Consider the following 10,854-nt stretch of genomic DNA (forward strand, 5'->3'; position numbering starts at 1 on the left):
TGACTGCTCTGGCAGCATCCTCCTCCTCCCTGCAGCTGCCCAGAGCCCTGACCCTGTCACCTCTTATCCCAGCCCTGCCCTTGCACAGCTCCTTGGGGTGAGGGGAGACACACAGAGCACCTCACACAGGGACAGGCTCCCAGGGCATGCCCCTCCACCCCTGGGCGAGCAGGTGGAAGAGGAAGAGGAGGAGAGATGCAGGGAGCACAACCCCAGGGAATACTGCTGGGGTGTCTCTGGCGTGGTTGGGGTTTTGTTTGTTTGCTGCTTTCCCCAGCGCCTCAGCAGCAAGCACAATGCGGGCTGAGCTCCAGCTGCAGCTGATGGGGCCAGGGGAGCAGGGGAGGGAGGGAGGGAAGGAGGGAGGGAGGGAGGCTGCTGGTGGAACAGACTACAGCTCCTCAGGACAAGGAGGCGCCCCAAGCGAGCCCAGCAGTGTTGGTAGGATGGGGGGGACAGGTGAGGAGGAAGATGAGGCAGAGGAAGAAGGGGGGGCTTGCAGCCAGGCCCAGAGAGGCAGGGTGGCATTGTCACCTGGTCACAGGGCAATGCAGGGGACCTGGTGGTGAGCAAAGTCCATGGAAATCCTTCAGATCCAGCTGGGCTCCTCACTGTTATCCCCTCCCTGCTGGCTAACCTACCTCTTGTATCCCTAGAAGAATGTCTTCTGGCAGATGTGCTGGGAAGCACATCTTTCTTGCCTGAAGGAAACCAGCTGTCCCACTGCTCTGCTGTACCTGCAGTGCCTCATGCCACCACTGCCCTGGACACGCTGACAACAGCAGGCCAACCCAACCTCTGCACAAGAACTGCCCAGTGGGAAGAGCAGGCATGGGGGGAAAGAATACAGGAAGGAAACACAGTGGAAGAAAGGGAGCTTGAGGAAAAGACCCAGAAAGAGAGGAAAACTGAGGTGAGGAAGTCAGGCATGGCTTCATGCAAGGACCAAGAGGGCTGATAGATGGGAAAGCAGGAACCAGATCAAGAGGTAAGCAAGGAATGACTCCCCACAGACAGCACCCAGAAATCTGGGTACCAGGAGAAGCACGAGGACTCTTCTCCCCATGAATGTGAGAAGAGGATGAAGCATCATTCCTGGTGCTCACACCTCCACGTGCCAGGATTGTTTCCTGACCTGCAGCCCTCTGCAGCCCACCCACAGCTGCTGCATGCTGTCTCACTGGAGACATCCTAATCAGGTACAGGCTCAGTGCCAACAAGTGACTTTAAGCAGGTCTGTCATTTCTGGGCTTGAGATTGGGGTCAGAGGGCTGCAGAGGGGGGTGGGAGTGGCAGTGAACTGAGAAAGTGGGAACTCAATCTCCACAGGATTAACACTGAAGCTCTTGCAGGAGCCCAACCCCAGGGACCGGTGACCTCCAGCCTGGCTGGTCTCTCCTGGAGTAACAGGGACCTCCTGTGGCTGTGGGACCATCCCAAGGGGATGGTTCTTCCCTCCCTCTGCACCTTTGCAAAGCCAGGCTGGAGCCCTGGAGGACTTTGGCCACCTCCCATACAGGTATGTCCTAGACCTTGGAGCCAGGAGTGAGGGACTGAACTGGTGCTTGGCTCCTGAGACCTCCCCATGGGACACATCCTGCACACCAGCATGGACACTGGGAATGACCATGGACTTGGCAGTGCCTTGAACCTATTGAAGGCAGGGAGATGCAGGTCTGAGAGGGCTGTGGGCAGCAGGACCTGCCAGCTCCATCCCTGACACCATCCCACACATGAAAACACCAAAACACCCCCCTCGCTCCAGGGAACCTGCAGGAGGGGATCTGAGAGGGGACTGCGTGAGGCCACAGAGTGGGGCTGGCCCGTCACTCACCTCCCTGGTGTCGTTGTCCTGGATCAGAGCGTACAGAGGCACCACCCTGTTGATCTCCAGCAGAACCGGGGTCGGGCTGAGCTGCTCCTTGCCGGGCCGTCGGCACAGGTGGCAGGTGGAGGGGCAGCGCCCCTTCTCCTCGCAGCGAATCTCCACGCCCGAGATGAGGTGGTCGTCTGACAGCATCTGAGCTGTCAGCAGGCCTGACAGGTACGTGATGAAGGGCATGGATTTCAGCTCCTTCTTGTTCCCAAGCTCAGTTGTTTCTGGGTGAGGGAGAGGGAAGAAACCAAACAGTGTTAAAGAAAGCTCAGCTCAGGACTCTTCCCAAAGCCAAACTGTGCTGCAGCCAGGATAAATGCAGCTGCTGAAGGTGTAGGCCAGGTGGGAGCAGGAAAAAAAGAAAGGTCAAGGAGAGAAGGAGAAAAACGGGACTTGCAGGTCACTCCTTGGAAGTGTGAGCTTTCCCAGACAAGCACTCAGGCCAGCCCCACCTCTGTGACCTCACTCAGTCCTCTCTCAGATCTAAACTGACAAAACTGATTTTCTCTTTTCCAACTCACGTTCTTCTTTTTTCTAACTTGCATACCCACTTTCTGTGCTCCAAAATAAGACAAAATCACCACAGTGTATCTTCCCTGCCAAAGAGAAAAATCCCCAAAGGGACCAGGCCAACAATCTGAATGCCCTTTATCCCCACCCTAACACCAGCCCCCTCTAGTCCTTGTCGTCCTCTGGTCACTCTTGTGGGTAACACATTATCCAGGGCACTGAAATGGATCCAAAGAGGCTGCAAAAGGACTTACATGGAGGGATGGAGCCCTTTGGCAGTGGGGAAAGACAGGTATGAGAACAAACTCACTGCTTGGAGAATAGATGGAGACATTACCAAAACCAAACTGAAAACACTGCTTTTAGGAAACATTCAGGCCTTTGAAACTCACTGGGAAACCTCCTGGTGGTCTTAAGCACAAGACAATAAACCTGAAGAACCTTTACCTTGTTCTGTGTTTGTCCAAAAACTTGCCAAGGCCAAGGGAAGTATCACACTTGAGCAAAGGAGACAAGACTCCAATGTCTGCCCTGTGCACTTCCACTTAAATTCTTTGTCTATACCTGGATTGAACCAAGAAGGCCCAACTTTTATAACCTGGTGACAGACCTGCAGAAGAAAAGGCTTTCTTCATCTTATGGCTGTTGCCTCTAGCAACAAATTCCCAGTCCTGAGAGGAGCGGAAGAGGAGCAAGGGTTGTCTCAGCACGCTCGGCTTGCAGTGACATGCAGCTGATCTGGCAAGGCACAAGCCATTTGGAAATACAAGTAAACAGCATTCATTCATGACTCCCAGAGCCCTCGAGGGTAGGGACAGCCCTTCCCTGCTGTCTGGCTGTCAGGGAACACTTCTGTGCACAGGATCAAAGCTGTCACGGGGAGAAGGAGCAAATTCCAACCAACCCATGTTTTAGTGGAATAAAAGGGGAGCAGTTGCTCAGATAAATTAAAAGGAGGTTGTAGGGAGATGTTTCAACATCTAGGGAGACACTGGTGTACACAGACATGGGAAACAGAGGTTGCAGCTGCTTCTTGGATAGATTATTTTCTAGAAGATCAGCTCCAGGCAACTTCAAGTCTCATAAGGGAAAGCCATGAAGCCTTGAAAAACAGGGTAGCAGAAAAAGAAGGAATTTATAGGAGGATACCATGAGCCTCCTCTCATTTGTCAATAAGAGTAGCATCTTCTAACATCACTACTAAAGTATGTGTAGAAGAGAAAGGAGATAATTAAACTTCTGAGCTGCAAAGCTTCTTCACCAGAGCTGAAGCAGCTTTAGAAATCCTTCATGGAGAAGGAAGTTTTGGAGCCATGCTTTAAGGAGGACATGAACACTGAAAAGACAGTGGAATCAGTTATCTTATGACTGGCAACGGAATATCAAACCTTCCTTCTGAATTACTGGCCTTATAGCTAAGAATTATAGATCACTATAATCCAACCAGTGGGGACAAAGCCATTTCAGGAGCAGCAGTGCTCAGGTGGAGCTGCACAAGGTAAGGCCCAGAGTTCTGAAAATGAGGTAAGGTAGAAAACTGTGAGCAGAACAGCTGCCCTTCCCCAGCAGCCATGGGCTTAGTGACAGATTAACCACGAAGCTGGGTGATTTGTGGCAGACCTGTGAGCAGAGCAGGCTTCATGGCTGAGGTGGAACTGGCTGTCTGCAGTTAATCCTCTTTAGAACAGATCCCAGCTGCACTGGGGAAAGGATTCCTTTGCAGACTGACAAAGATCCCTGGTGTTCCCTTGTATGAGGGCTCTGGGTACAACTCCAAAGGAGGAAAATGAAATAGGATGTGGGTTAGCAGAGGGAAACTGGCTTCATTGTCAAAATGCCAGCTCTCATCCAAACACTTAGATGGCATCAGCACTGGGAGGTAGCTCCTGGTAGCTTTTGTGGGATGTGTTTGAGGTGCTTGCACACAGCCCTAACAAAATAATCTCCCCATTTCTGCCATTGGAACCCATCTGGGAGCACCAGCAGCACACCCTGCTTGTGAGCCAGCTCCTCCAGAGCCAGAGAGAGGCAGTGAGGAGGAGATGCTCCTCATCTGCTTGCTCAGGTACCTCATTGCTAGAAAGCTGGAGGTTTCCTTCTGGACACAGAACTTCCCTCTCATCCCACCCACATCCCCCTCCCACCACTCAGGGCATCTCACAGAGGAAGTTTTCACATCTGAGAGGCATTTTCCCTCCAAAACACACACCTGCACCTGCCATTGCAACTATACCCTGAGAAGATGGGACTGGGGTCCCTCAATTTCCCCCTGCCCTACATCTGCCATGAGTTTTGCTTCTCTCTTCAGCTCCCTGCATGCAAAGAGAGGGTTCAGCAGTGAATGGGAGAAGCCCTACAGCTCTTGTAGGCTCAGCCTGGCTTTATTACCTATAGAACAGGATAACCTCCCAGGACACTCCTGCAAAGCCTCTGCTTCACTCCTGGGGAAGAGCTTTGCAGGTGACTGCTGCCAGGACACTCCCAAGGTCCTTTCTGGGAAGAGGAAGAGACTCAGCTGCAGCAGTGAGGATACAGGGATCCCTTATCAGTCCCTGAATATGAACATGCTGTCAGTAACACTGCTGGCAACTCAGCTGAACCCTGGCAACATCAGAGAGCAGAGAGCCTCGGATGCAATTGGACACATCACAGCAACTTGTGGGAGTTTTAGTTTGTTTGTCTGAAATATGGATGTAAAAAAAAAAAAAACCAAAAAAAAACCCCAAAAACAAACCCCAATCAAACAAACAACTACCACCACCACAAAAAAAAAAAAAAAAAAAAAAAAAAAAAAAAAAGCCTCATGCCAGGCATCAGGGCTTGTGTAAGAAAGGGAGGATGAGCAGAACAGGGTGCGCAGAGGAATGTTTGCCTGCTGGGGTGCCTGGCTCCATTTCTGAGCTCCACCAGGATTTTACAGTCCCACAGCACGAGGTGTGTGCCTGCACAAAGGGGACCCTGCTCAGGATGCAGCAGTTGCTGATGTGGGAAAATGCTTCCAGCATTACCAGCAGCACCTCCTGGTGCCTGGACATGAGGGAGCAGGGTAACACCACTACTACAACAAAAACAACAGCACAATGCCTAATTTGTACTGGAGTGCTGTCCTGTCTTGAGAGCTCCCAGGAGAAGATGGGTTTCCTAGTGGCTCAGCATTTCATACAACACCTCTTCCAAAAGATCCCCAAGTCATCCCAAAACTGGGAACCATTCCACTTGCCACAAGAATGCAGCTATATCAGGGGTAGGATGTGATATCTCCTGAAGAGCAGAAATGCTTGGAACAAGGACAGGAGAAGGCTCTCCAGCTGGAGTTGTAGAGAGAAGAGTGGGAACAGACCCAGGTAGGGATTCCTACAGGCTCAGCAGGTTAACCCCACCAACACCAACAGGCTGCTCAGCTGGGCTTGATTTAGGACCTGGGATTTGCATTTTATGCAAGGAAGAAGGAATTCTGGTCCACCTTCCCCATCAGCAGCCTTCACTGGACAGACCTAGTGCCACCACAGGTGGGACAGTGGGGACTTGTGGCCAGGACACGCCCACTGACACAGGCTGCCTGTTTATCACCTGGTGGAATACAACCCTTTTTTTGCTGGCAAATCCATCCAAAGGGAGTTAGAAAGGAAATCAATAGATGTGTTTGCCTGGGAATTTCTCCTGCACTGAGATGTTGTCACTGCAGTGGCCACCAGGTCTGTGAAGAGCTTGGACAGATTTAATGCTGCCCACTGTTAGAGATGGGCAAACAGTGGTGGGGCTGCGAGGAAGGCATGGGCACAGTGTCCAGGGGAGTCAGTCTGGCACATCCATCCGTGTGTGTGGGAAGGATGGGACAGGACAAGAGGAATGGCTGGCACAGAGCAAGGTTAGATGGGATATCAGGAAGAAAATTCTTTCCAATGAGGGTGGGCAGGCCCTGGCATAGGGTGCCCAGAGCAGCTGTGGCTGCCCCTGGATCCCTGACAGTGCCCAAGGCCAGGCTGGACAGGGCTGGGAGCAGCCTGGGATGGTAGAAGGTGAACCTGCCCATGGCAGGGGGTGGAACGAGATGGGCTTTGAGGTCCCTCCCAACCCAAATCATTCTAGGATGAGGGGGAAACACCACCCCAGCCAAACCACCAAACAACCACCAACACCCCAGTCCCGGAGCTCAGCGTGAGTTGGGCAAGGGATTACTCCCGAGGAACCGCTGGGACTCGCGGCACGGATGCCAGGTGGGAATGCCATTCCCACGCGCTCAGCGTGGCGGGGGTGGCGGGGTGCGGGCGCGGAGCTCCGGCGGGCGCTGCGCGGACCCTCCCGCGGGGCAGCCCCGGCCGAGCCGCTCCGCGGGGCCCTGCTGCCCTCTCGTGGCACCGCGGCGGGACGGCGCTGGGATCCCGGCGTGCGGCACACCGCCCGGGCTTGGGAACGCCGTCCCGGCTTTGGGAACACCGTCCCGGCTTTGGGAACACTGTCTCGGCTTTGGGAACATCATCCCAGGATGTGGCACACCGCCCGGGCTTGGGAACACCGTCCCGGCTTTGGGAACACCGCCCGGGCTTGGGGACACCGTCCGGGCTTTGGGAACATCATCCCAGGATGCGGCACACCGTCCCAGCTCTGGGAACTCCATCCCGGTGTGCAGCACACCATCCCAGCTCTGGGAACACTGTCCTGGCTTTGGGAACACCATCCCGGCATAGGCACACCATCGTGGCTTTGGGCACACTGTCCCGTGGGCGCACCATCCCGGCTTTGGGAACATCATCCCAGGATGCGGCACACCATCCCAGCTTTGGGAACTCCATCCCGGTGTGCAGCACACCGTCCCGGCTTTGGGAACACTGTCCCGGCTTTGGGAACACTGTTCTGGCTCTGGGAACATCATCCCGGGTGGGCACACCATCCCGGCTTTGGGAACACCATCCTGGTGTGCAGCACACCGCCCCAGGATGTGGCACACCGTCCCAGCTTTGGGAACACCGTCCTGGCTTTGGGAACACCATCCCAGCGTGGGCACACCATCCCAGCACACACACCATCCCCCACATCCCGCCGCCCTCACCCCGTGACCCCTCCATGCCACCAGCGGGGTCTCATCCTGGCATCCTCACCCCAGCCTCGGGGAGGAGAGTGTGGCACACAGAATGAGTAACATCCGCTGGGTGTCGGTGCTTGATAAACTCCCGAGTGTGAGGCTCCATGACCCCTTTTAATCTCCTGTTTATAGAATGTGAAGGGACTAGAGTGGACCTTAAAGATCATCCCGTTCCAACCCCATGCCACGGGATGGGATGTCTCCTGTTAGACCATGTTCCTCCAAGCCCCATCCAACCTTGCTTTGAGCACATCTAGGGATGGAGCAGCCACAACTTCCCTGGGCAACCTGTGCCAGTGCTTCACCATCCTTACAATAAAAAAAACTTCTCAATATCTAATCTAAATTTCCCTGTTTCAAGTTGTACTCGTAACTCCTTGTCCTGTCACCACAGTTCCTGGGGAAGAGTACCTTTATGTCCACACTGGCTCTGCCCCTCTTCATACCTCCTCTCCCTGAAGATGCTGTGCCCACTGCTCCCAGCTGATTAACCAAACTCAATTAAACACAGTCCTGATGTTCAACACCAAGGTGTGAACAGTGAGCTGCACCACCATGCTTGTGACTGTGTGACCCCTGGCCTGCCACAGCCTCACTGCCCTGGGGATGATCCCAAAGGCATCCCCTTGGGAAGGCTGACCTAGAACAGAGACTGGACAGAGCTAAAAGACAAAGCAGGGATTTATTAAAAGGATCTCCTCCATGGATCCACCTTGGGCAGCACAAGAGCCCAGCCAGGGCTGCACCCAGGATGAACCAAAATGGTCCCAAAATGCACGAGCGCTGCCGGGGTCTCTCCCTGGGATCAGCTCTGCTCCATTTGCAGATTGCAGTTCATTGTCCAGTTCCAGCTTTAGCCCATGCAGTCCCATCCTGCTTGTTTTTCTCTCTGCAGCCCACGGGGTTTGTGCTCTTGGGCCTGAGATTTGGATCATTTGTCCTTAGTCCCCAGCTAGAGAAGGAATTGTTTTTCTCCCTGCTCTGTGCAGAGAGCTCACCATCCCCTAATATGAAACTCAGAACCACACACTAAAGCAGCACAGAATGTGAAAAATAGAAAAGCTAAACCTGAAGCATCACCAGCAAAGACAACCTGGGGGCAGATCATCTCTTCTGCCTGCAGGCTGGACAGGCAGGATCTCACCTCAGCTTCAGATGAGACATTTACAAACTTATTAAGGATAAAAGAGCTCCTAGAGACCTCTGATAACCCCCTGTAAAAGGGGATTTCGAAAGTATCCCCTGTAGCACAGCTTTGACAAAGGAACTTTGGCAGTGTGACCGGGTCCTGGGCTGCACAACCTTCCCATCCTTCCTGTCATGCAGGGTCCCCATACTCACACATGATTGATAACATCATCAGCTGGTCATTGTCACCTCTAATTAAATCCAGAGAGTCTTTTGTTTTCTCCCCAGGATGCATTGAAAGATTATTTCCTATTTCTACCATTGTTTTTTCCTCACCCTCTTCATTTTCAGGTGTGGGTGGCCTCACAAGATCTGCCAGACCACCCTGCTTTCAATGTTTACATCCATTTTTTTTCCCCATGTATCAGGGACTGAAAGAGCATTTCCCTGGTGAGGCCAGGAACTGGGAGTGAACCCTGTGTCCCCTCCCTGGGCACAGCAACACCCCCAGGGAGCCACTGGGGCTTGAAACAGAGGATTCAGTTAAAAAAAAAAAAAAAAAAAAAAAGAGAGAGAGAGGAAGAAATCTCACTTGTTTTGTTCTGCAACTCTGCAACCCTGGCCAGGCTTTGCATGTACTCCTGCTGCCTCTGAGCGCACCCACTGCCCACACTGCTGATCCCTGCAGCTCCAGGGACGTAGATCCCTTTCAAATGAACTATTCTTTTCTAAACAAAGTGGAAAAACCCCCAAGAGCAGAAGGTGGCCAGACTTGCTGCATTGTGCAAGCGCTTCCTTCGGCGCAGGCCGGAGCAGGCCGGAGCAGGTGAGCAGTGGAAAAGCGCTGCAGGCAGAGAGGCCACACGGAGGGATTTTGGAAAATGGTTAAACGGAGGGCTTGCTCTTCCCCAGGCACTGCATTCCTGCCAGGCCGAGCCTCCAGAGCTGCAGCTGCAGCGGGCTGAGTGTGAAGGACACGGCTGCCATGGCTGCCCCGATCCCAGAGGAGCCCCAAGCCCTGGCAGGCCTCAGTCCACCCTTCAGCCCCACACGGTCACAGCAGAGGGGTCTCTCTGCCATCCCTAAAGCAGCTTCATGACGTCCAAGCGAAAATGGGGCTGGGATTGGGGTCGGTGCTTCAGTGTGAAAAACGTCTATTTTATGATTGGCTTTTCGCAAGTATTAAAATGAATATTGTATGTGTACGTTAGAAGGTTATGCTGTATTGATTTTCGTAAATATAGTTTTAGGTTATAACATAATGTTAAAATAGAAACCGTGCTATGCAAGATATTTGTTTAAGAAAGGACTCGCACCAGATAGGAGCCACAGGACACCTAAATCTTTCAGAGAAAGGGAATTTATTGCTCCCTTATCAGCAGAAAACTAACTTCTTCCCACCTGGCTCAGACTGGAAGGTAGCATGAGGATTAAGAGGAAGAAGGTGACAGTGACCAGACAGAATTCTGTGTTTGAATGGAATTTATGCATCAAGTATGAGATGTATGAATATGCAAGAGGCAATTGTTTTCAAGGGTTAATCCTCAGTTAACAGGGGTCCTTTTTGGGCTTGTGTTGCCCTGAAAAAGGTACCCGGACGTCCGTATCTCTTTGTTTTTATTGCCTCATATTGTCCTAACCTCAAATGTTCAAATGTTATTATTTTAATTATATTACTATTTTTATAACCATTTTATTACTATTAAACTTTTAAAATTTAAAAAAAAAAAAAAAAAAAAAAAAAAAAAAAAAAAAAAAAAAAAAAAACCAAGTGATTGGTGTTTTTCACATTCAGGAAACACGGGGCAGGGCCCAGCCATAGGCCAGGGGCCAAACCCCTGCCTCTGGCTGCCACTGCCAGGCTGCAGCCTCTGCCCACAGCTGCACCCAAAACCAGTCCTTTGTGTCCTGGAGCCCAGGGGCTGCCCCAAGGCACGGTTTGAAACGAGAAACACTCGTTTTCAGCAGGTGATGCAAAACACATCACACACTCAGGATCCTGCCGGGGAAAGGGAAGGGGAGAGAAAAAGGGAAGAGGGGAGGGGGACAGGGGAAGGGAATGGGAAAAGAAATGAGAAGGGGATGCAAGGCAAGGGAAATGGAAAAGGAAGGGAAAGAAGAGTAGAGAAAGGAGAAGGGAAGGGAAGGGAAGGGAAGGGAAGGGAAGGGAAGGGAAGGGAAGGGAAGGGAAGGGAAGGGAAGGTGAAAGAGAAGGAGAAGGAGAAGAGGAAGGGGCTGATCCCGCAGCAGCACTGCC

At 52.4% G+C, this 10,854-nt stretch overlaps 1 protein-coding gene across 2 annotated transcripts in view; it reads right to left on the bottom strand.

Annotated features, from left to right (window-relative positions):
• ASTN2 (astrotactin 2) overlaps window positions 1-10,854 on the bottom strand; it is a 319,347-nt gene that overhangs the window by 91,077 nt on the left and 217,416 nt on the right. For both annotated transcript variants that reach the window (XM_064393831.1, XM_064393833.1), the window contains exon 17: window positions 1,835-2,100. In XM_064393831.1, coding sequence (XP_064249901.1) covers window positions 1,835-2,100 — 266 coding nt within the window. The remainder of the gene's footprint in view (window positions 1-1,834; window positions 2,101-10,854) is intronic.

Source organism: Passer domesticus, chromosome 18 (assembly GCF_036417665.1).
Source record: "Passer domesticus isolate bPasDom1 chromosome 18, bPasDom1.hap1, whole genome shotgun sequence".
NCBI classification, from domain to species: Eukaryota; Metazoa; Chordata; class Aves; order Passeriformes; family Passeridae; genus Passer; species Passer domesticus.